Raw genomic sequence first — 26,089 nt, 5'->3', positions numbered from 1 at the left:
TCGGTGGAAATATGTACAAGAGACCCTGGTTCCATGGAATCATGAATGCGTCGCCGAGCGAGTGGTGACCGAGACCTGCCCGGGACGCATACCGGGAGCATTTTGCGTTGTGAGGGGATGCGAACACGTCCAGCACTGGGGTCCCCCATTGGCGGCAAAGGTCCTGGAAGACCAAAGGGTTCAGCTCCCATTCGTGAGTCTGATAATGAAGCCTGCTCAGAGTGTCCGCAAGTGTGTTGTCCTCCGTGGCTACATGGATGGCCACTGGATAGATATGATGACGGTAACACCATTCCCAAAGGAGGATGGAGAGATACAGGAGTGAATGAGAGCGGGTTCCCCCCTGCTTGTTGACATAATGCATTGTGGTAGTGTTGTCCGTCACCAGCTGAACTCCGCGGCCGTGCAGGAGAGGAAGGAAGGACTTGAAAGCCTTGATAACCGCCAGCAGTTCCAGGTGATTGATGTGGAACATGGCTTCCTGTGGCGTCCAGAGGGAGTGAATGGTGCGACGCCCGCAGTGCGCCCCCCAGCCGGACGGACTGGCGTCCGTTGTAACTTGAACGGTGAGACGGAGTGGACGAAAGGGCCGGCCAACCGTGAGATGGGGTGTGTACATCCACCACTGGAGCTGCCTGGTGAGCTCCGGGGTGACACGAAGTCGTTTCCTTTGACTGTCCATCATGGGGTCGAAAAGGGTGAGAAACCAAGATTGGAGCGACCGGAGTTTGAGGCGAGCGTGCGCGAGCGCCGGCGTCGTAGAAGACATCAGGCCGAGGAGGTGTTGGGCGTGGTGGGCTGTCACCCGAGCACCGGGAAGAAATTTCCTGATGGCTCGTCGAATCTTGTGTATTCTTTCTGGGGGAAGAAAGACTCGACCCTTTACAGCGTCCAAACAGACCCCTATGTATTGAACTGTTTTGGAGGGGATGAGCTGAGACTTCTGTTTGTTGACAGTGAGACCGAGATTGGAGAGAAGATACAGGATGAATTTTGTGTCTGTCAGGGATTGCCTTCGCGAGGTGGAGACTACGAGCCAATCGTCCAGGTAAGGGTAGACGTGAATGCCCCTGAGACGAAGGTAAGCTGCCACCGGAGCCATGACCTTGGTGAAGGTCCGGGGAGCTGTGGACAGACCGAATGGTAGGGCCTGGAATTCGTAGACCGTGTCCTGAAAGATGAACCGAAGGAACTTGCGGTGGTCGGGGTGGATAGTGACGTGAAAGTATGCGTCCTTTAGATCTATAAGGACGAACCAGTTGTTCTTTTTCAGCAAGTGCATGATGGACTCTAAAGTGAGCATCCGAAACCGCCTGGGTCGCAGGTAAGTGTTTAGGAGTCTTAGATCGAGGATGGGCCTTATGCCTCCTCCGCTTTTTGAGACAGCGAAGTAGCGGGAGTAAAACCCGCATTGTATGTCGCGAGGTGGTACTGTAGAGATGGCATCTTTTTCCAAGAGAGATGATATTTCGTCCTCTAGTGAGGAGTCGAAGGGAGAATGAGTTATGAGACCTAGCGGAGGAGATCTTATAAACTCCAGCTGGTAACCGTGCTGAATAATTTGTAGAGCCCAAGTGTCGTTTGTGATGACAGACCAGTTGTGAAGAAACGGTTGAAGACGGGTGGTAGGTGGTGAATGGGTGAAAACGGGGGGCCGAAAGTCAAAGATACTGTTTCTGTTTCCTGCCAGGTGGCTTAAAGGGTTGGCGGCGATGGGGAGGACGAGGGCGGTATCCCTGATAACCCTGGACAGAAGAAGAGGACTGGCCAGAGCGCTGCTGAGGTAGGTGCTTGTAAGGACGGTATTGCTGGGAAGATTGATACTGTCCATAAGATTTACGCCATTGAGGGCGTCGCTGTCTAGATTGAGTCTGAACAGAATAGGACTTAGCAGTTCTCTTAGCCTTGTGAAGGTCTTCCAAATGGGAGTCGGTCTTTTCGTTGAACAGCCCGGTAGCGTCGAAGGCGAGGCTCTCAACCTTTGACTTGACGTCCTCCATTATGTCAGCAGAACGGAGCCAAGCATGGCGCCGGATAGAGATGGCCGACATGAGGACTCTGGCAGAGATTTCTGCTGCATGTCTGATGGAAAGACGTTCATACTTGGATACCGTCTGAGCTTCCTCATAGGAGTTAAGAAAAGCTTGCCGGGTGTCTTCAGGTATCATTTTCAACCCCGGTAACAGCTTGAGCCACAACTGTTTGTGATAAGCTCCCAACACAGTTTGATAATTTATGACTCGAAGTAGCAGGGTGACAAGGGAGTAGATTTTCCTGCCGATGAGTTCCAGCTTTTTACCCTCTTTGTCAACTGGGGTAACATGGGCTTTGGCTGAAGGCCTTGAACAGCTTGTCTCAACGATGAGTGAGTTTGGAATGGGATGCTTGAGCAGAAAATGAGTGTCAGTCCCATGAATCTTGTAGAAGTGCTCTGTGCGACGAGGGACATTAGGTGTAGTCGCAGGCTGAGCCCAGAATTCCTTGATGGCCTCCATAACCACAGGCACAAAGGCTATACTGGGGGGAGCGGTACTGTCCCTCTTGATGTCCCCAAAGAACAAGTCCTCTCCCGGAGGGGAAGGGAGATTCAAATCCAATTTGAGCGTCTTGGCAAGCCTGGACATCATCTGAGAATAAGAAGAAAAATCCTCAGATGGAGAAGGAGCGTGAGTATCGCCAGTATCGGAAAGCACCAGATCACCAGGAGGTAAATCATGCGGTGGCAAGGGTGGGGGTTGCTCCTGATCGGAGTCAGAAGACCGCTCCGTGGACACCTCATCTGGATCAGAGGAGAAGACATCCCTCTTCTTCTTTGGAGGGGGCTTCTCGATGCCGACCTGCGTTGTCGGGGGTCGAACTGGGACCACGGATGGCGCCGAGGTGGAAGGGGCCGGTTGCGGTGGAGGGGCAACTGGTACTGTAGGAGGGTGGTCTTTGGCTCGAATAGCCCGGCGTCGGCGTCGAGGGCGGGTCGACTCCGAAGAAGAAGACACATATATGTACCGGATCTTTTTGCGGTACCGGTCTCGGGATGCGGATGTCGACGACGAAGAAGGAGACCGCGAACGGTCGTGCCGACGTCGATGGTGTTTACGACGCTTAGGGCGGTCGGAATCCGCTGAACGGGAAGAAGAGGACCGACGTCGATGCTTGCTACGACGTCGATGAGAACGGTGCTTCTTCTTAGAGCGTTTACGCTTAGAGGATTTCGAGTCCGAGCGATCGCCAGAGTCGGACTGAGTGGAAACTCGATGCCTCTTCTTCGATCGTTTCCGTCGAGGAGACTTCGACCTCGAGCGGCCGGAGGAAGGGGACCGACTCGGGGAGCCATGCTTCTCCGTGCGAGAATGTTTGCCTCGAGGAGATTTCGACCTCGAACGCACAGGTGATCGAGGTATCTTCTCTCGAGGGGATCTCGAGTCCGAGTGTACGGACGAGATCGACACGGGAGGCGACCCCTGGCCCGCAGGAAAAGGGCTATGTGGGGCAGAAGCGAGGCCAGTAGTGACAGCGACTAACTGGCTCGGTGTCGGGGAAGACCTTCCCGAAGGCGGTAACACTTCAGTACGTCGAGCAGGAGGAGGCGCGGGTGCCTCGGACGAGGCCCCGAAGCGCCTCGACAACTCCTCAAGAATCGGCGATGGGATGGAACCCGAGCTCGGAGAAAGTGGAATGGATGTCATCTTAAGCTGGGCGGCCGCCTTAGCTTTGGACGATTTCGACGGCTTAGCTTTCGGAGCCGGAGGCTCGGGGTTCGGAGCAGGAGCGGCCGATTTCGACGACGCGGATTTCTTCGACATTTTGGAAACTTTAGAGACGACTGACTGAACAGGAGCTGCTCGAGAAGTGGAAGCCATTTCCCCCTCCGAGGGCGCCGTGGAAGACAACGTTGACTCCCACAGATGAAGTTTAAGGCGCTGTTGGCGAGCCTTGAGAGCGGCCTTAGTGAAGGCTTTGCAGTGTGGGCAAGCTTTAGGATTGTGCGACTCCCCCAGACAATACAGGCAAGTATCGTGGCCGTCCTGATGGGGAATTTTGCGGTCGCACACCACACACCTGCTGAACGGCCCGGAAGGGGACATAGGGCAGTAAGGAAACCGAAACGACAAGTCCAAGGATAAGGCAGAGCAGTCCAAAAACAGTCCGAGTAAAGCCAGGAAAATACACTGGGTCGTCAAATTGAAGGGAAAAGCGCTAGGGTAGTCCGTGAGCGAAGCTGAGGTCAAAAGCCAAAAATCAGATAGATAGATCGCAATAAACGCAGCTAAGACGAGAGGCTCCAAACCGCTAGGCGGAAAAATGGAACTGAGGGACGGTTAGGCTGGGCGTGCGCAGTAGGGGTAGTCCTAAACATTGTTACTTTTCTCTTGCAGCTAGAAAACGTTCCGAGAGGCCCAACGCTGGCGCTGGTATTAACCCTTTGTGTGCATTCACAGAAGACCACGATGAAGAAGTGTTGATTAGTTTATTTGCTGATTGTATTTTATTAATAATACAAAATACATTAATTATTATGAATTGGGTAAAATCACATTTGAAAAAAAATAGTAATATTACTGAATTACAGGTAAATTGGCATAGCTTGCCCAAGGCTAGATAGCTCAGTGGTTTAGGTAACTGGTTGTGAAGCCAGAGGTTGGGAGTTCAAGTCCCCACTGCACTTCCTATGAGTAGAGCTAGCCTGTGCGGCCTTTCCTTCATTTCCAAATAAAGCAGGAACAATGATATAAGCTGTTTTGCACAGCAGAGAAAAATGTGGCAGCTGCTCTGTATCCCCCCCAACCCAAATACAGAATATTGATGGCATCTAAACTAGTGGGGGGGATGAAGAAAATAAGGCCAGTATGCTGACAGTAAAGTTCTCTTGTCAGCATTACCACAAATGGTAGTGAGTAGGAGGTTTTAAATTAAATCCAGCCACTTTGGCAGAAAGGCGTAAATTTCAGAGTGCCTCCCAATGAAACAATCCATAGTAGCTGGAGCGCTATTTCAATAAAAACAGAAATGGAATTATTTTGGAGGAACAGTCACTGAATTTGGAAACATTAACTGGTAGATACTACAACTATTTAGGTACTTGTGTGTTACTAGTATTAGAATGATATAATACAATGGCATATATTTTCTTTGTTATTTCCATCTGAGTTCAATGAAGCACTTTTCATAATCTTTTAATCCCAACATGATTTGGAACCAGGTTATTTGAAGGACTTCTGTTCAAGGGTTTAAGACCTGATCGGGCTAGAAGTGGGCATATTAGGGGGAAATATGCACAAAATCAAAGAAGCTCAACATCAAAAAAACTAAGATCATGGCCACTGGTCCCATCACCTCCTGGGAAATAGAAGGGGAAGATATGGAGGCAGTGACAGATTTTACTTTCTTGTGTTCCACGATCTCTGCAGATGGCGACGGCAGCCACAAAATTAAAAGATGCCTGCTTCTTGGGAGGAAAGCAATGACATTCCTAGACAGCATCTTAAAAAGCAGAGACATCACCTTGCTGACAAGTGTCCGCATCGTCAAAGCTATGGTTTTTCCATTAGCGATGTATGGAAGTGAGAGCTGGACCATAAAGAAGGCTGACTGCCAAAGAACTGATGCTTTTGTATTGTGGTGCTGAAGGAGACTCTTGAGAGTCCCCTGGACTGTAAAGAGAACAAACCTATCCATTCTGAAGGAAATCAACTCTGAATGCTCACTGGAAGGACAGATCCTGAAGCTGAGGCTCCAATACTTTGGCCATCTCATGAGAAGAGAAGACTCCCTGGAAATGACCCTGATGTTGGGAAAGTGTGAGGGCAAAGAAGAAGGGGACGACAGAGAACGAGATGGTTGGACAGTGTCATCGAAGCTACCAACATGAATTTTACCAAACCCCAGGAAGCAGTGGAAGACAGGAGAGCCTGGCGTGCTCTGGTCCATGCGGTCACAAAGAGTCGGACATGACTTAACGACTAAACAACAACATGCACAAAATGTCAACACACATGAACATACTCACAAAAGTTTCCTAAATAATTTTTTAAATTGTGAACTGACATTGAAGTGGAATGTTACAAACTTCTGAAAGAGCGTGAAACCTCTAGAAAGCAAAACAAAAGCGTCCATTCCTACCCCAGATGTTTTTCGGGAAGCCTGATCAGCATGGACTCACAAGTCATGTCTTATCTTTGAATTTAAAAGCAAACAAATACTATGACTCTCCTATTAAGTTATCCCCATGCCCTTTTCTTCTCCTGACCCTCAGAAACAATGATCTGGGGTCCAATGTTTACAACCTGAAAATGGGGATGTGCATTTGAACTGGAATTCTCCATCAAATCCCTATGTGTAAACTAATTAACCTGAAACATTTTAATAAAGCTTGTTTTATCACAGTTACCACAAATATGAATAAAGTGCCTTAAATCCAGATACAGATGCTTTAGTACTTCTTACACATGTGGAAGCCAAATCCACTTCTTTTCATGATAATTTAGCATAACATCAATTCTGTGGCTGAAATCCTGTTGCTAAAAGATATACTGTGAAAGGCTGATCATGTTATCAATCACAATTTTGGGAGAAAACTCCTTCACAAGACTCCACCCCTTCATGAAATTCCCAGTGCTTTCCCTATTAGTGATGGGCATGAACTGAGCTTCAGTGCAGTTTGGAGTACTGAGCCCACAGATGGTGTGTGGGCACCCCAAATTCCCAGCCCTGCCTCCTCCCGCAGATGCCCACTCAGAGGCAGCAACCTGGGTTTCCCTGCCTCTCCTCCTCCTCGAAGTGGACACCTGCAGGAGGAGGTGAGGCGGGGAATACAGGCACCTGTGCAACATCTGTGGGTCAGATCTACTGAACCACACCAAAACGCAAACCACAGTTTGTACCTATCTCTATTCCCTATGACAAAAGAGATCAAAGGGACTCTTGGTACTTTCGGGGGGGGGAGGAATCAGCCTTATGCAGCAAAGTCATGTCACTGGATTTCAGCTGGTAAATAATGGGAACACAATGTGGGACAAGATCACTTCTTATAACAGCACCTTTGAATGAGTGCTGTTGGGCACTGTCAAAACTGAGCCAGTGAGAAACAAGACAAAGACGGAAATTAGAGAAATATAAAATGCTATTTGAACAAAAGGGAAGGGAACAGGGCAAAACCCACCCAAAACAGTTCACCGGATACTAAACATGTTCAAAACACATAGGAAGTTGGTTGCCAGCTACAAAGGAGTAACAGCAAGTTGGGTCATGATATGTATTATCTATTTATATCTCACATTTCTCCCATGGCAGAACCCAAAGTGATTCACAACATGAATTAGGACAGGATGCAAATTATGAAGATGTGAAAATACATTCCAGTATTTTATTGAATCTCCCACACATATATAAATTGTGTGAATCATCTCTTAAATTATGTAACCATTAATAATAATAATTTGTATCCGTAAGTCCATATGAAATTTATATAGTTATCAATTAAGGTATTTCTAAAGTTATAAATTAAGATATTTCTAACTTATCCTGTATCAGTAGATGTGAGGACAGGGTGTAATCAAGAGTATTCTAAATCTAAAATCTTAAATAACAGAGTTTGGTGGCATTTTTAAGACTTACAAGGTTTTATTTGGCATGAGCTTACGTGGAAGTATCCCACTTCTTCAAATGCATGGAGCACAATAGTTAGACCGCAGACTAGCATGCACGTTGGTTTTGTTTCTGGGGTGGAATAGCATGGGATAAGATATAGAAAAGTGACCATTGTATCAGCAAAGAAAGCCAACAGAACAAAAATTTAAATTCCTTTGAAATACGCTTCTGGAGAAGAACTTTGCAGATACCTTGGACATTCAGAAAGATAAAGAAGAGGGCCCCGGATCTAATCAAGCCTGAATTCTCTCTGGGGTAAAAAATGATGAAACTGAGACTCAGCATTATCATGAGAAGACTCGCTGGAAAGGACAATAGTGCCAGTAAAAGCTGAAAGCTGCAGGAAAAGAGGAAGACCAAATATGAGGGAGATGGACTCTATGAAAGAAGGAACAGGCTTGAGTTTGCAAAATATAAGCAGGGCTGCTAATGATAAGAATTTTCAGAGGTTACTGTTTCATAAGGTCACTAGAAATCATAACTGACTTGATGGCACACAAAAACAACCTTCACTATTGCCAGGATAAAAGTTATTCAGGAAGTTTGAATACAGTGCATTTTGTCCATGCAAACTCATACCAACTAAAACATGACAGACCTAAAGGGACCACAACATTCTTGGTTGTTTGAGATATACAGTACATTTCAGTTTCACAAGACCCCTGGTTTGATCCAGTAATGCTGCAAAAGACTAACATAGCCTGGGGGGATCATAAATTGCATTCCCAGCTATTTCAGAATTCAGATAACATTTTCTAAAAATAAAAATCAATTCTGCTGTGACCCAAAGGGAACATATAACTTGTTAAAAAGGAGGTGCCCTTGATTTGATAACCTCAGAGACTATGATGTATTCCAAGTAGATATCATTTTAAAAAAAAGAACACTCCTTGTCTATTGTTCTTCCAATCTTTTCCCAAAACATATAGCTCTTCAGGAGGTCATCAGGAGTTTTGGAAATTCATGTCACTAATATGTAGATGACACACAACTCTCTCTCTCCTTCCATCCTTCTGCAGTTGAGTCCCATCCCTTGAATGCTGCCTGGATGCCTTGCTGAGGTGGATGAGGGATAACAGACTGAGGCTGAACCAGACAAGATGGAGATCCTATGGGTGGCTGCCTCTAGTGTCTACGGCCTCTCTTTCATTTCAGGGACTACTCTCTGCACTAAGGATGAGGTTCACAATCTGAGTGTACTCTTGGACCCAGTGCTATCAATGGAGTCCCAGGTATCATCTGTGGTCCATTCTGCCTTTTACCACCTGAGGCGGATCACTCAGTTGCATCCCTACCTTGACACTGGATCCCTCACCATGCTAGTCCATGCACTGGTATTCTCAAGATTAGATTACTGTAATGTTCTTTACAAGGGGCTGCCCATGAGGCTTCTATGGAAACTCCAACAGGTCCAGAATATGGCAGCCAGATTAGTGAGTAGAGTGAAGAAATACCATCATATTTCCCCTACCTTGGCCACATTGCACTTTCTACCTGTCCATTTCCATGCCAGCTTCAAGGTGATGATGCCGACGTCCAAGGCCCTAAATAGTTTGGGACCTCAATATCTGGCAGAGTGCCTCCTTCTAATAAGATCTGCCCGACTTACTCAATCTTCCCAGACTGGGTGGTTGAGAGCACTAATGCTGAGAGAGGCCTGGAAAGAGAAGACCAGAAACTGGGCCTTCTTGACTATCACACCCCACCTCTGGAATAGTCTCCTGCCCGAAATTTGCCTGGCCCCTTCATTGAAAATTTTCAAATGATCCTTGAAAACATAATTATGTAAACGGGCTTTCCTGGAGATTACTCTATTATAGCAGAAAGACTTTTTCAGTCCGTATATCACCTGTCCCGCTATCTTGCCTTTTCAAATTAGTTTTAGATATTCTGAGGTTGACTTTTGTGTATGTGGACTGAGTTGTTTAATTTTAGTTTTTGTATAATTATCATATTTATGTTTCTTAAGTCATGTTTTGAAACAGCATGGTGGCCTTGGTAGCCAAATGGGCAGTACAGAAGTTGAATGAATGATTAAATAAATAAATAAATAAATATTACTGCAAATAAAACAATGATATCTCAATATATATATATATATAATCACATATACTGACTGATAAACTGTAAGTTAGAAACAGGCAGCAATAGCCAACAACTATTAAGTATATTAGATAAAAACAAGTACAGGTAAATAAAATAATACTTGGAAATGCTGATGTTCATAACCCTCTCATATTCCACCAATAGTCTATTAAGAATCCTAAACTCTTTTATGAAATGTAAGATTTGTAGTGGAAGTGGGATGGAGTAGACATAACACACTGATCATCAGACATGACTTAAATAATTTATGTTTAGAGTTTAAATCAGAATTTTGGCACTATGAAGCTTTTCCACCAATACTTCTGCACAAAGGGAATCTTTATGTAAGGAAGAGAAAGAAGGCAGACATGTCACATTTCTGAAAGACTGCTTTTGGAAATGACAACAGCCTATTCAAATGCTCATAGTATTGAAATGCTTCTGTGTGGCAGTAGCTCCACATGACAATTACCTTATCTTAAACTGTTAATTGAACTGTAGGCATTTACAGATTGGGGATGTGTGAAGAATCTACTCCATCTGATTTGGGAAAGGGTGAATTCCTAATCTGCAGCACCACAGAACAAATGCAGATTGGACAGTTTCCAGACTTGTACAATATTGTGTGCAACAGAAAAAAATGTGTAGCAGAAAATACACAAATTTGATAAGTATGCATAGGAAAATGCATAAGCATACCGAAACACATTTTTGTCATTGAAAGTACAGACAAAAGTGAACACCTGGAAAAACCCTAGAGCCCTTTGTTAAAAATTCACAAGGAAAATAAAGGGAAAGAAAGAAAGTCTAGAGAACCAGGCTCCACAGAATGACATATCCCAGATATAGGAACCTTGGATGTTGATACCTGACAGAAATGTTGAGCACTGTGGCCTTATGACAATCCACAGGGTGAGTGGCAGGGGAACAATAAGGCGAACATATATGCCACCACAGCATGTAAGAACTGCCAGTAACAGCCACATAGCCAAGAGACACTCCCTTATAAGCAACTCTAAGTCAGACATTGTAGCTGCCATCCAACACACAGTTAAGCGTGCTTATTTATTTCAAGTGTTTAAACAACTTCTGTATGGGTTTGTACCCTGTGTCAATAAACTTCTAATTTGAATCTATTATTTGAGTCATTTTGAAAATTCTGCTACATAATAGAAATGCAATTTTATTTCCTCATGGGCATTAATATATTATTATATTATATTTTTATATAGAAGCACATATGTTTGAAAGATATAACATGAAAATTTATTGTACACAGTCAATAAAATATGAAAGAGTTAAGTTCTCTCTTCTAATTTGTAGTTGCTTGTGTAACTGTTTTGGAAAAATAAATTTGGATTATATTGATGAAGTTGTTTATTGCTTCAGCAGCTACCAAATTGTCTCCTTGTTCAATTAATTTACACATTCTCAAACTTAAGAGTGTGGGAGCCCAGCATACCAAGTGATAAATGTATGTATAATTTGCTACTTTATATATAGTTTGCTACACTATAGTATGAAAAGATACTGTAGTATTATTTAGAAAACCTCATGACATGTCACATTATTTTCATTAAGTAGTGTAGTATAATATTAGTGTACTAATAAAATGTCAACAGTATAGCCAGCAATCTATGCTATAATATACTCATTAGCAAGGCTACAAAAAAGCTCCATCTTGTTACACAAACAAACCCCGAGATTTAGTATAAATTGTGAAATGTATATGGATGTACATGATGTGAACCAATGAACTGTGGCCTGGAATGATGTCACAAAATGCTCAGCATTAAGTGGAAGGTTAAACCTACTTGCATCTCGGTTCATTAAACGCAGTTAAAGTGCAAATTCCCTCATTCTGACAGTAGTAATCACAAGGGTTCACTTTCTGGTCACAGCGCTGACTTTTAAACCCCAAAGAGCATCTGCAGAATTTCAGTAAAATACAGCTAAATAAATAAATATTCTGCCTTTTTTGTGGAACAGGTTTCAAATGCATATATATATATATACAGTGAGGGTAAAAATAAATAGTAAGGAAAAAGCTCAGTCTTTTCGTAGGACTCATAATCTCTTCATAAAACCCTTACTGAAAATTGTGGGTACAAATCAGCCTGGTGTGGGTACAATGCCTGTGAGCAAAGGATGGGCCTGAGACTCAACGGAATCCTGTTGCTTCCTTCCCCTCTTTTTGTGCAAACTTCCAGGCACCTATAGTGTCTGATAGTTGCTGGTAAAGGCGTGTCTCTGCACTCCGCCCTGCTGCACACAAGAGTGCCAGTCTTGTCAGTTCTGAGCTTGATCGCTAATACACCCGGCAATGGTGCCATTGTCTGGAATGCTTATTAAGCTCAAGGACAGAAGCAACATGCTGACCCTCCTACGCGGAGTCAGTGTACCCATAGCAGGATGACGGATCAAGTCCCCTGAATACAGTCCTAATCTATTGACAGCAAAAGACATTTTGCATTCCTTTTTTCTGATGCAATATGCTATGAAGAAACATTCTGTTCTCAGCCACAAGGAGCTTGAGAAAATATCCTAAGAACTAAATACACTGCTAATGAAGTCTAGTCCTGTTTCCAAAACAAAATAGGTTTTTTTTTTCAAATACTACTTAAAGGAAAATCAAATTAAATGGTTCAGCATATGTGGAAATTATGATCTTCATTTAGAAACATTCTACCTGTGTTTTGCTCACATGCCGAACCATTAACAAGCTAAAAGTCCGCCAGTACTATCAAACTAAGGTAAAATGAGGCAGCTGCTGCTGGATACATGGGGATTAAATTCTACTCTCAGCCCTCCTTCACAATTGCAGAACTCAAACAACTTCTGATTGTTTGAGTTCTCTACTCTTTTTAAAAAGTATTCTCATTGCCAGTAATACCACAAAGATGTATGTTGCAGCTACTTTATACAATTAAATGATTACACACATGTCAATTTATTCTGACACGTGACTTTAAAATCATACCCTGAAAATATCCTTAAAATACAATGGCAGTATTGTTTATAGGAAACAAAACATATTAAGAAACATTGTGCACCATGAAACAATAGGTACTTAATACTTTGTCATCTGCTGATGATTGAAATTCATATACAGGTATCTACACAGTAATTAAAAGTGGAAGCAGACAGCACTAATATCATATAGTAGATACTTACAAATGGCAATCATTCTGCAAGCATTCACCTAACCACTGAATGTTGCCAAATCCCAACAGACCTGGAATTCCAAAAGGCTTTGTGCATGTCTGGGTGTGAACCATACATCTCAGGAAAAAAAGACTATAGCATTACAAAATGGCCTTTGCCAGTGATTAGATATAAAGAAGTTCCAATGACAACTGGATACAGCAGCATACTCACAGACAGACAGGTATATTGGTCTCTGCGTCCAGCTGACAACTACCACCATTGTAGCAATAACCATCACATAATTGACAACTGGATGCAATTTTTCCATTCGTGCAGCTACAATTTGTAGAGAAAAATAACTGTTAGTCATACTATTACGGTTGAATTTGAGTACTTGAAACATTTTGTGTCTCTGCAAAAAAGAGTTTATTAGATAGCTTTCCCAGATTGTTGAAGAATGTTATAATAAAAAGCCCACACCATTTCACATTGTTATATCAGTTGCCCATTTGTGTTGTAAAGTTAGAAAGAAGGATAATGTGTAGCAAGATCAGAGACCTTTGGATAGTATCTTTTTCATCACAAGATAAAGGATTTATCACAGTGGAAGTATTTCCTTCATTCTGCATTTTCAAGTGAGCTGACTTACTAGGTGGATTGGAGCACAAGTATTATTTTTGTGATATTCAATATTCATTTGTGATATAGTTTTGCCTTAGAAACAGGGGACAAAAATGTATATACAAGGGAAACTGCATATGAAAATAAACATTTGTTTTTAGAATTCCAGTATTAATTATAGGCTGATACATATATCAGACAGAGCAGACTTATGATGGAATACATGAGTAACTTATAGGCATCCAGAATCCATTCCAAATGGCAAGTATTCCTGGTCAGGGGATCAGAAAACAATGGATTTACTAATGCTCTGGTTGGTATCCTGTAGGGATATGTGCAAACTTGGAAAGGACACTATATGCCTCTTAAATTTACATTTAACATAGCTTCTAATTTATCCATGGAGAACATTCGTAAAATTACAATGAAATTCCACTTCTTGTAGAATTTGTTGATAAATTCAAAGTTTGGTGGGAAGGGTGTCACAGTAGTGCCTTCAATTTTAAATTACACTTTTGACTTGCTTTCTTTCTTTTTTAGGAATTGTGGTTTGCTTTAAGCAGTAAAAGTCAATGGGTTAGAGCACACAGGCGATTGTCTCTTTCCTACCAAACCAGCAAGTAGCACAACAGCCAGCCTCCTCATTAGTTAGTATGAGTCTTCCTTTTGGAAGGTGGCACCCAAATCCTCCCTGCAAATACGGTGGTGCCTTGCTAGACAGCTACCCCGCATGATATTTTTACTAGACATTGGCTTTTTGCGATCGCTATAGCGATTCGCAAAACAGTGATTCCTATGGGGGAATTTCGCTGGACAATGTTTGGTCCCTGCTTCACAAATCGATTTCCGCTAGACAACGATTTTGACAGCTCCCTCTGCACTCACAAACAGGTGTTTTCGGGACCTAAGCCTTGCAAGACAGCGATTTAAACAGCTGATCGGCAGTTCGCAAAGCGGCTTTCCTATAGCCGATCTTCACTAGACAACGACGATTCTTCCCTATTGGAATGCATTAAACAGGTTTCAATGCATTCCAATGGGGAAAATGCTTTTCGCTAGACAATGATTTCGCTAAACAGTGATTTCAGTGGAACGGATTATCATCGTCTAGCAAGGCACCACTGTACTTATAATCAGGAACCAAGAATGAGGAGGATGGGTACCCTTTACTCGAGGCAGAGTGTGAGTCTATGCTGCTATCCAGTGAGCATCAGGGAACAAATTCATTACTTGAGAAACTTAAGAAAAAGTATTCTTCTGTACCTATATGTACTTACTGTCCAAGTGGGTAAAGTTTCTTTCATGGTTCACTCCAATGGTATAGGATTGTGGTATGAGTACCTGAAAAAAGGATGCTTGGATCCTATGTACATCAAGACAAGCAACATGTACACATGGTCACAAACATCTTTGTTCAGCATGACTCTTTTCTTTGCTATACAAAAGTTATGAGACATGCATGGAGTCACGGAATCGTGAAGTGGGAAGGGGCTAAAAGGCCATCGAGTCCAATCCCCTGCTCCATGCAGGAATACAAATCAAAGGATATTTGACAGGTCGTTGACCAAACTTCTCTTGAATGCCTCCAGTTTCAGAGCACTCACCACGTTTCAAGGTAACTGATTCCATTGCCATACTGCAATGTGTTAGGGACATGCTGGGTTGTTTTTTTTTCTCTCTCCAAAAATTTCCCAGACAGAATTAGATGGGTTCTAGAACATAAGACGCACACATTTGCAGATATCTAGATTTTGCTCATTTAGAGAAAGGACCTACCACTGAAGCTGCATTGGCTGCTCAGGCCTTTGCTCACTGTTGTTAATTGAAAAAGGAGGAGGGAGAAAAAAGTTGCCATGCTGCTTCCTGAGAGTCCCAGTTCTTTGGGAGATAACTTCTAGAGAACATCATAGGTAGGGATCTTACAATGCCAAGGGACCTCTGCTTCCAGGAGGTCAACGGCCCTATCTGATACATGACAACAAGACTAACCCAGGTATGGGGAATGTTAGGAATGCCTCTGCTCCTCACCTCCTCTTTTCATTTTGTTATATCATCCAACTAAATATGCATACTTATTTAGTAAACAGAAAAATAAGAACTTTGGAAATTTTAAATGGCCTTTTTTTCTTGGTAGCTTATAAGAAACATTTTACATCATCTCTATTTATATTTGTCTACTATGCTGCTATACTGTTGTTTGGGACTAATTTCTAGAAATCTAGGAAACAGAGACTTGGTAGAAGCCTATTGCCAGTATCCTGCAATTTCTGCAGAATAATGCAGTATTCTACACAATTTGTCCAAATGAGAATCCACTAACTTGTTCAAGTGGAAATCCCTTTTGTTTTAACTGAAAGTGTGAGATGGACAGGGCAAACATGGAAAATTCCACTGCAGAATTCTTACATTCTTCATTTGCCAACAAGATCCCAGTGTATGCTTCTGAGAATTTTTATATTTATATTTACCTGAGCCATGAAGCGTCACCACACACTCATATTACTGTGTTGTCGTTATTTTTTTAAACTACCATAGGATTCTTTGTTAATTTTGCATGTCTTTCAGCTTTTGGAATTTAAGGTAATCAACCCAAAGCCTGCCTCCTAATTGTCTCAGCATATAAAACAAAACTAGAACAGGTGATCATAGATGTGAGGCTGCAATGACCATGATGAGGCTTTTCTATATCTATTCTTTCCTGAGATAGCAGGCTTTCCAATTTCTGCCTCTAAAAGAAAATTGGGCCCTACCTAAAACTCTTGTAACATTGAGCAATCAGTGCTCTAAGGGAACTATAAACACCACCTGAAGGGACAGAAAACAAAGGGATGTTGAACTTTTGTACTAGGGTTAGGGAGGGAAGAGAGGCCAACATGGCAAAAAGATGGGGGGGGGAGAGGAATGGTGTATATACAACATGGAGTGAAGGTTTAACTAGTCCTACTGCTTTCCCCATCTACAGTCTCCCCACTTCTCATGGCTCCAACAAGAGTCCTTTTTCCTAAGCCCATATGGGCAATTTGGAGGTGCGGCAGTAGCACAGTTGTGCAAATCAATCTGCATGGACTTGTTCAACTGACAGTAAATGTTTTCCTAGGCACCACTGGAAGCTTTTTACTAACAAGTCTAATTACTGCTTTGAGGACAGAGATCTGGGTGGAGAGGCTCTTTTGACCATAGTTAAAACCAGAGATCCCTAACAGAGATCCCTGGTCTACAGACATCTGTCTGTTTTGTGATTATGCAGGGTGTAACATGCAATGTGTGACCTGAGCAGGTACTCTTCGTGCCCTTTCATTCCTAAGTCTGCCCTTTCCTACTCTGGAATGGTGCCTTAAATGAAGATGGGGCATTCATACTGAATTTTTTCCCAGTGGAAACAGAAGTGTGGAAGTCTAATGAGAAAAAAAAAAGAACTGTTCTCCCTCCCCCAAAGTCAGTTAGATCAGGATGCTTTAAAAGTTAAAGAATGACACAGTGCAGAAAGTGTTCTCGTTCTTTGGTGGAAGGAACAGGCAGACCCAAAATTAGTTGGCTCCATGTATTATTGAGTCTAGCTCTACCAATCATTTATTTTCCTGCATGCTGCGAATGATATTAATCTGAGCCTGTTAGCCACCTTTTCTTTCTGAACAAAAGAAGGAAACAGATGTTTTAATTAATTAATTAATCATTCATTCTGTTCATTGTGGCAGCCCAACAGAATGAATTTGGGATTTTTTTTTTTAACTCCAAAAGATGACTGACTATCTGTGTGGGTTTTTTAAATGGATGGTTGTGCCTTACTGCTTTGAATGTGCTTTTGGTGTTGTTTTTTGTTTACCAGGGTTTTTTTTAAAGCACTGTATCTGTTTGATCCTTTTTATTATTCGTTTACTTATTGTTGTTGGCTTTAAATATTATTTCTTAATGGTGCAAGCTGCATTGGGTCCTTTTTAAGATGAAAGGTGGGGAAAGAATATTTTAAATAATAATAATAAAAATACTTACCTGCTACAATAAGCCTTCCCTTACACATAAGCTCAGACATCTCTGTGTCAGCACAGACATCTACAGTGTGGTGAAACCAATTATGTCTCATACTGTCAAAGTCCACCATATTTCAGTGACAGTAAGATATGAACATATAGATCATTTTCCTCTGAAATATTCTTTTGCATGCTGGCCACTTTTAAATATCTGTGCAGATCTCAGTAATAGTTACATGTATGTACTGTATTTTGAAAGAATATATAAAATCTGCATTTATTTCATGCTGAACCAGTTTGTTTGATTTACAAGCAGTTATGTAATCCGCCACTATAGTGGCAGTATATGTATATAGTCTATGCATGTATTATGGTATCATATTTTCTGGATATTTAATTTCTCATAATATTGACTCACTTGCACATTATGTCATCACTTTCCTTGTCTATGATGCATTGTCCTCCATTACATTTTACACATTTGTCTATTTCACACTTTGGACCTTCATATCTTAGAGGACAGACACATTGTACATTGCCGTCATCAGCGATGATACAGGATTCAGAATTAACACAGTAATGGTGACAAACATCTGCAATCAACAAACATTTGCATATATTATTAGTAACAGTAACAGAGAGTTTTCTCCATCAGTACATATACATAATTGGATCAAACTGAATTTTCTAAGACGAGACTGGAATAATATCAAATACTGTATCTATGAATATGCTCACTACAATTAACTATGCATCAGCCTGCTGCTTTTAAGGTGTGCTAATTTTTGCCCACACTATCTGCAGAATACTCAAATACTCATATGTCAGTATCAGTATATACAATATCTCACAGAAACGAGTACACCTCCTCATGTTTCATAAATATTTTAGTATATATTTTCATGTGACAACACTGAAGGAATGACACATGGCTACAATGCAAAGCAGTGAGTATACAGCTTGTATAACAGTGGAAATGTGCTGTCCTCTCAAAAGAACTCAAAGCAACACAGCCATTAATGTCTAAACCACTGACAATATAAGTAGTACACCCCAAGTGACAATGTCCAAATTGGGCATGAAGTGTCAATATTTTGTGTGGCCACCATTGTTTTCCAGCAGTGCCTTAACCTTCTTGGGCATAGAGTTCACTAAAGCTTCACAGGTTACCACTGGAGTCGTCTTCCACTCCTCCATGACTACAACAAGATCCCAGTGTATGCTTCTGGTGGTGGATATTAGAGACCTTGCACACTTCCATCTTGAATTTCAGGATGTCCCACAGATGCTCAATAGAGTTTAGGTCTGGAGACATGCTTGGCTAGTCCATCACATTTATCCTATGCTTCTTTAGCAAGGCAGTGGTCATTTTGGAGGTGTGTTTGGGGTCATTATTATGTTGGAATACTGCCCTGCGGCCCAGTCTCTGAAGGGAGGAGATCATGTTCTGCTTCAGTATGTCACAGTACATGTTGGCATTCCTGGTTGCCTCAATTTACTGTAGCTCCCCAGTGCCGGCAGCACTCATGCAGCCCTAGACCACGACACTACCAATACCATGTTAGACTGCAGGCATGACACACTTGTCTTTGTACTCCTCACCTAGTTGCCATCACACTCTCTTGACACTATCTGAACCAAAGAAGTTTCTCTTGGTCTCATCAGACCATATAACATGGTTCCAGAAATCCATGTCCTTAGTCTTTTTGTCTGCAGCAAACCGTATGTGGGCTTTCTTCTGCATCTTCTTTAGAAGAGGCTTCCTTCTGGGACGACGGCCCTCGAGACCAATTTGATGCAGTGTGCGGCATATGGTCTGAGCACTGACAGGCTGAACCCTCACTCCTTCAACCTCTGCAGCAATGCTGGCAGCACGCATACGGCTATTTCCCAAAGCCAACCTCTGGATATGATGCTGACACCCAACTTCTTTTGTCGACCATGGCGAGGCCCGTTCTGAGTGGAACCTGTTGTGTTAAACTGCTGTATGGTCTTGGTCACCGTGCTGCAGCTCAGTTTCAGGGTTTTGGCAATCTTCTTATAGCCTAGGCCATCTTTATGTAGAGCAAAAATTTGTTTTTTCAGATCCTCAGATAGTTCAGACCTTGACGTGCCATGTGGAACTTCCAGTGACTTCCCACTCTGAGAGAGTGACAGCAGTAACGCCTGCTCCCTGTTCACACCTGAGACTTGTGACACTAATGGGTCTCATGACACCAGGGAGGGAAAATGGCTACTTGGGCCCAATTTGGACATTGTCACTTGGGGCGTACTCACTTTTGTTGACAGTGGTTTAGACACTAATGACTGTGTGTTGCATTATTTTGAGGGGACAGCACATTTACACTGTTATACAAGCTGTATATTCACTGCTTTACATTGTAGCCAAGTGTCATTTCTTCAGTGTTGTCACGTGAAAAGATATACTAAAATATTTATGAAATGTGAGGGGATGTAGTCACTTCTGTGATATACTGTACATCTGTTTATTTGTCTGTCTATCAACTTATCTGTCATACCATGGTGGCTAGGGATGCTTGTTATTAATTGCTCTCAGATTTTGAACAAATGATTTCCCTAAGTCATGGACTGCAATTTCAATTTTTCCTAAGCTCTCCATTTATGGGACAACACTGCTAGTTCATATGACAAGCTTCTTGTCAGTTTATTTGGTAATGCACGTGGAGAACTTTTTTCACACTGGTGTGTGAAGAATGAAGCAACATTCTTTCCTGCAAGCTAAACCACATAATATACATCTTGATGACTACTATTCACTACAAAAAAGTCCCTACATTCTTGGAATGTATAAATGAACCCTTCCCTTCCCTTTTAATTTGTTCATTAATGGATTTGGTTTATCTGAAATATTCTGTTATTTTAGACTGATTCAGCAGACTTTCAAACCTTATAATCAACACACTGTGTAGCAAGGACCCTTAAATTTACATTTAAATGAATTCCTTTAAAAAAATGTTTGCAGAAGCAGTCAACTAGAAACAATTTGTCTGGCTTTGGATAAGCCTCAAGTAAATATTTTTTCTTAATCTGTATGTCTGTCTATGCATGATTTATGTACTGTATTGTTTTCAAATACCCAACTGCAGTTATTTTAGGATCCATGCAATTTATTTAATACCAGGAGGAACAGAATCACAATTATTGCTGGTTTTTTTCCCTCCAAATATTTGTATTTATTTAATAGGCTCCCAATTGGAAAGACTTCAGTGAACATCCCATTTAACATGCAGGTGATTTTTTTGCAGTTTGACAGATCTTGTTATTAAGATTTAATCATTTGGTGCAATAACAGCCCATGTGCCAAAGGCTGCCAAGTTCTTTTCCTGGATCTTCATATGTTACTGTATTTATCAGAAAAGTAAACAAAGAAGAGTGATTTCCTTTGTATCATATTCTCAGTATTTTCCAATCAAGTAGTCTGCTATCTGCAAAGCTCATATCACATCAATGTAACAACCAATAAGAGACACATTTAGTGATGGACATAAGTAATGCCAGGATGTCATAGCTCCTTTTTTCTCCCAGCTATCTGCAAACAGAAATCTGTATGTCTCTCTCTCTCTTTCTCTCATACCAATATGTACAAGCTCCTGAAAGCCCTCACATCCTCCAAGTGAAGGATTAAACACATTGGGTCCCAGTTATCACTCACCCACCCCAGAATTACTTTCTGAACAGCACACCAGAACATGGTAGTTGAACTCTGAGCAACTTGCCAAACAGAAGATTAGGGGGACAAACAAAACCTATGTTGGGGACAAAGGAGAGATTCTCCTTGTGGACGTTCTTTCCAAGTCCCTTTGGGCACTTGACAAACCCACAGATAGCTGCTTGGTAAGTCTTGGGGTCATGCTGTGGGTTGGTTCTGCACCCAGCTACAGAAACAGGAAGCTGCAAATTTCAATTCCCATTGTGCCTCCAGGGAGAAGGGTATATTTAGATCACATGGAGTGTATATAGCTCACACTGTGCACTGTGTCACCTGTCTAGCCTTTAGTGAACTGTATGATCCCAGAATGTCACCTGAAGGAGTGACTGGCAAACCGCTTCTGGTTTACACCCAAAAAAATCCTTGGAGGGTCACAATAAACTAGAATCAGGATGACAGCAAATAATTATTGTTACATACCATAGAAATTAGAGGTGAGGGTTTCAGAGTGGGACAGCAACCCACAGAATGCCAGTCCCTGGATCAGACGGCTAAATTAGATTTTTCATAGAAGATTTCATTGAAGTTCATGAGACCACTAGTCCCATGTAACCATAAATACACCTGTCTCAAAAAATGATACCGCTTATACAGATACTGTAGTATCGTATTTTTCCATGTATAAAATGCTACTTTTTCCTAAAATCATTACACTAAAAATGGAGAGGCATCTTTTACACAGGAGTAAACTGAGATAGCTGAAGAGAGAACAAAACGGCCTGTACCTTGCCTCTGTAAACAGGCTTCCTTCAGTCACAAGGATTAGCTTCCTACAGTCATGACATCAGCTGAAGCTGTACAAACCAACTAGAACACACCACATTGGGGGTGGAGCCTGTAAGCTTAGATGCAACAGGGGTCCCTAATGTCTGAGGATTCTGAGCCCAGAGGCTGAATACTCAAAGCTATGTTTTCTTAATTTGGGGGTTAGAAAAGTAGGGGGGGCGCGTCTTATAAATCTTATAAACAGAAAAATACAGTATTCTGGGTGATGAAGACATTTAAGGAAATAATAAGCAGACAGCTGATTATATGAACAACCTGGTTGATGCCAACGTTTTAGCCTATAACTTTTTCAGTGCAGATCATAGAGATAAATGGTCCATTTCCATTCTTTTGTATAGCAAATTAAACAAGCAACCCAAATAGGAAAAAAAGCTGAGAGCATTTTACTGTTTAAAAATCCTTTTTTTATAACAGTTGTCTCAGCAACATCCTTGTTTCCCCCACTCTGCCCCATTTTTATTTGGTTGTCTTAAAACTGCAGCAGCCCATCTTAAAACTCACAGAAGAGAAGACAACATATAAGTCAGGAGGGAAAAAAAAGAAGAATAACACCCCACCAATGAATTTTGCACATGCTCATGTGAGGAAAAAAAATGGACAAACATGATATTTCTATAGCTTTCTACTAGATTTTTGGTTACAGATATGGTGAAACCACAATTGCTGGATAGCTCACTAAGGTGGAGCACCTGGGTTAGAAGTTCAATTGCCCAGGATGCCACTCAGGAGACAAGCCAGCCTGTGTGATCTTGGGCAAGCTGCACAGTCTCCAAGTGCCACTATAAGGAGAGAGTGTAAATCACTTCTGGGTACTTTCTACCTACAAAACCCTGAGAAGGTTCATAGAGTCAGAACTGACTTAATTGCATACTATTATTATTATTTTTGTTTTTCAACATTGGCGGTACATGGGAGAAAACCAAAGATGATGGTGAGAATGATGATAATTACACTGCAGTTTTTATTTCCCAGCAATGCTGATATACAGGAGTAGACCAAAAGGTCAAACCTGAAGCTAGGAGTCACGTCCTAAGAAATTATAGGTAGGGCGACATGGTTCTCAAATTAGAACTGGATATGGAACAACTGATTGGTTCAAAATTAGGAAAGGAATACGACAAGGCTGTATATTGTCTTCCTGCTTATTTAACTTATATGCAGAATACATCATGCGAAAGGCTGGACTGGAGGAATCCCAAACCAGAATTAAGATTGCTGGAAGAAATATCAACAACCTCCGATATGCAGATGATACCACTCTGATGGCAGAAAGTGAGGAGGAATTAAGGAACCTTGTAATGAGGGTGAAAGAGGGGAATGCAAAAAACGGTCTGAAACTCAACATCAAAAAAACTAAGATCATGGCCACTGGTCCCATCACCTCCTGGGAAACAGAAGGGGAAGATATGGAGGCAATGACAGATTTTACTTTCTTGGGCTCCATGATCACTGCAGATGGAGACAGCAGCTCCGAAATTAAAAGACGCCTGCTTCTTGGGAGGAAAGCGATGACAAATCTTGACAGCATCTCAAAAAGCAGAGACATCACAAAAGTCCGCATAGTCAAAGCTATGGTTTTTCCTGTAGTGACATATGGAAGTGAGAGCTGGACCATAAAGAAAGCTGACCGCTGAACAATTGATGCTTTTGAACTGTGGTGCTGGAGGAGGATCTTGAGAGTCCCCTGGATTGCAAGGAGAGCAAGCCTCTCCATTTTGAAGGAAATCAACCCTGAGTGATCACTAGAAGGACAGATCCTGAAGCTGAGGCTCCAATACTTTGGCCATCTCATGAGAAGAGAAGACTCCCTGGAAAAGACCTTGATGTTAGGAAAGTGTGAAGGGAAGAGGAGAAGGGGACGACAGAGGATGAGATGGTTGGACAGTGTCTGCGAAGCAACCAATATGAATTTGACACAACTACGGGAAGCAGTGGAAGATAGGAGGGCCTGGCGTGCTCTGGTCCATGGGGTCATGAAGAGTTGGACACGACTAAACGACTAAACGACAATGACACTATTTGACCCATAAAGTGATTCTTGAGGTCAAGAAGCCCAAGCCTGCCCATACTCCATGGCAAATTAAGGTGCTCTGCACATCTTTGGATGGTGGTACTGGTATTTTTGACAAGAGGACTCAGTTAATACAAATTTAAATCATCGAGATCACTGGACATCCAGTCTGTAATTCCAAAGGAATATGTTAACACTGGATTTGCCCAGCTATTAATAGTAATTTTTCCTTTTCCATCAAGTTCTGTTCTGAGTATTATCTTCGCTCTATCAAAGAATACCCTTAAAAAAACTCTTCTCTGCACCTTAGTTTTGTCCTTCTCTTCATCATGAGCTTAGATCAGTGGTTCTTAACCTTGGGTTACTCAGGTGTTTTTGGACTGCAACTCCCAGAAGCCTTCACCACCAGCTGTGCTGGCTGGGGTTTCTGGGAACTGCAGTTCAAAAGGACCTGAGTGACCCAAGGTTAAGAACCACTGGCTTAGATCAGTGGTTCTTAAGCTTTGTTACTCAGATGCTTTTGAACTGCAACTCCCAGAAACCCCAGTCAGCACAGTTGTTGATGAAGGCTTCTGGGAGTTGCAGTCCAAAACTCCTGAGTAATCCAAGGTTAAGAACCAGTGGCTTACATCATAAAGTAATAATGCAGGATGCTATCTACTTATTGGAATGTATTTTTAAAAAATCCCAAGGAAGCTATGTAGTCATTATACAATACAATATTGTGGAGGAATATGATACTTTTATTAAACTAATGAAAATGAAACAACTTATGTAATCTTTCATGGAATAAAAATACCCACTTCTTTAGGCACACATCAGTAACTTCTGAGTAGTACAGAAAAATTGTTAAGTGTCTCAAATATACATGGCAAAGCCAGCCAGGCAAAAATATTAAGGTGTGCTTAAAGCTGGTTGCAGGCAGGATGTGGGGGTTTGGTGTAATGTTTCATCGCATGCCATGTGTTTAGACATTTCCCCAGTATACAAGCCCATCGCTCTGCGTTTTAAGTGTTTTAATGTGCTTTCTGATGTTTATTCTACTTACAGTATTGGCATCTGTCACCTGTATATTCAGGCTGGCAATGACAACGGGGCTGATTTCCAGCAGTGACAGTGCAGGTTCCTCCATTTTGACAAAAAGTATCACAAACCGTTTTATTGCAGTTTGGACCTGTGAAACCCAGAGTACAGCTGCATGTAGGTCTTCCTGTAAGGAAAAAACAACAACAAAATACTAACATTAAATGTACAGCTTTCATAGGTTGTAAAAAACAGTTCATATATATTAAAGAAATAACTTTCCAACAGTTTATTTAATTGCTATTTATTAGCTGTAAAACGATCAGCATTTTATGCCATACATCCATACAAAGTATTCATATATACTTACTGTTACAGTAACGTTGACATCACCTGTCCGTCACTGCTGAAGCTGTATGTCATCTGCCAATAGCGTGATGGAAGGTGGGACTTAAGGGGTGGAGCTAGTGTATATAAGGGGAGTGAATGGTGTGAGTGCTTTAGATAGGGATGAGATAGGGCTGGTTAATAGGGCTGGTTAATAGGGCTGGTTAATAGGGCTGGTTAATAGGGCTGGTTAATAGGGCTGGTTAATAGGGCTGGTTAATAGGGCTGGTTAATAGGGCTGGTTAATAGGGCTGGTTAATAGGGCTGGTTAGGGACCAGATAGGGTTATGCTAGGAAGGTTAGGGCTTGAAGATATTGTGAAGTAAGAACTGTGCTATCTAGTGAGGGTTTGTGAGAGAGTGTGTGTGAGTGTTACTTTATTACAGTGATTGCCTTATTATTTTTATTCAAGTGATTTACCATTCCTTTTGTTGTACACAATAAACACAAGTTCTTTTATTTTGAAATCACACATTGGCCTGAAGTATTATTTGAGGGAATGGTTGGTGGCAGTGTGAATTAAGAGTGAGTGTGACATAATAGCCCCTTTGTGACTCATGAGGAGGCTGTTACACTTACTTTATTCTTTTTTTTAAAAAAGTATCATAACGTTAGCAGAAAGAATGACTATAGCACAATAAGAAACGTTGATTTTGACCCATCTTTGTTAGAAAATGTAAAAATCCA

At 41.8% G+C, this 26,089-nt stretch overlaps 1 protein-coding gene across 4 annotated transcripts in view; it reads right to left on the bottom strand.

The window, feature by feature from the left end:
• Positions 1-26,089, bottom strand: part of LRP1B (LDL receptor related protein 1B) — a 1,166,776-nt gene that overhangs the window by 22,975 nt on the left and 1,117,712 nt on the right. For 2 of the 4 annotated variants that reach the window (XM_072983887.2, XM_078376975.1), the window contains exons 84-87: positions 25,041-25,202; positions 17,884-18,058; positions 13,108-13,212; positions 11,544-11,657 (exon numbers count right to left, since the gene is read on the bottom strand). In XM_072983887.2, the coding sequence (XP_072839988.2) occupies positions 11,544-11,657; positions 13,108-13,212; positions 17,884-18,058; positions 25,041-25,202 (556 nt within the window). The remainder of the gene's footprint in view (positions 1-11,543; positions 11,658-13,107; positions 13,213-17,883; positions 18,059-25,040; positions 25,203-26,089) is intronic. The other 2 variants (XM_078376977.1, XM_078376978.1) reach the window with 1 other exon arrangement.

The sequence above is a fragment of the Pogona vitticeps genome, chromosome 1 (assembly GCF_051106095.1).
Source record: "Pogona vitticeps strain Pit_001003342236 chromosome 1, PviZW2.1, whole genome shotgun sequence".
NCBI classification, from domain to species: Eukaryota; Metazoa; Chordata; class Lepidosauria; order Squamata; family Agamidae; genus Pogona; species Pogona vitticeps.
This window is presented reverse-complemented; position numbering and strand designations above follow the sequence as displayed.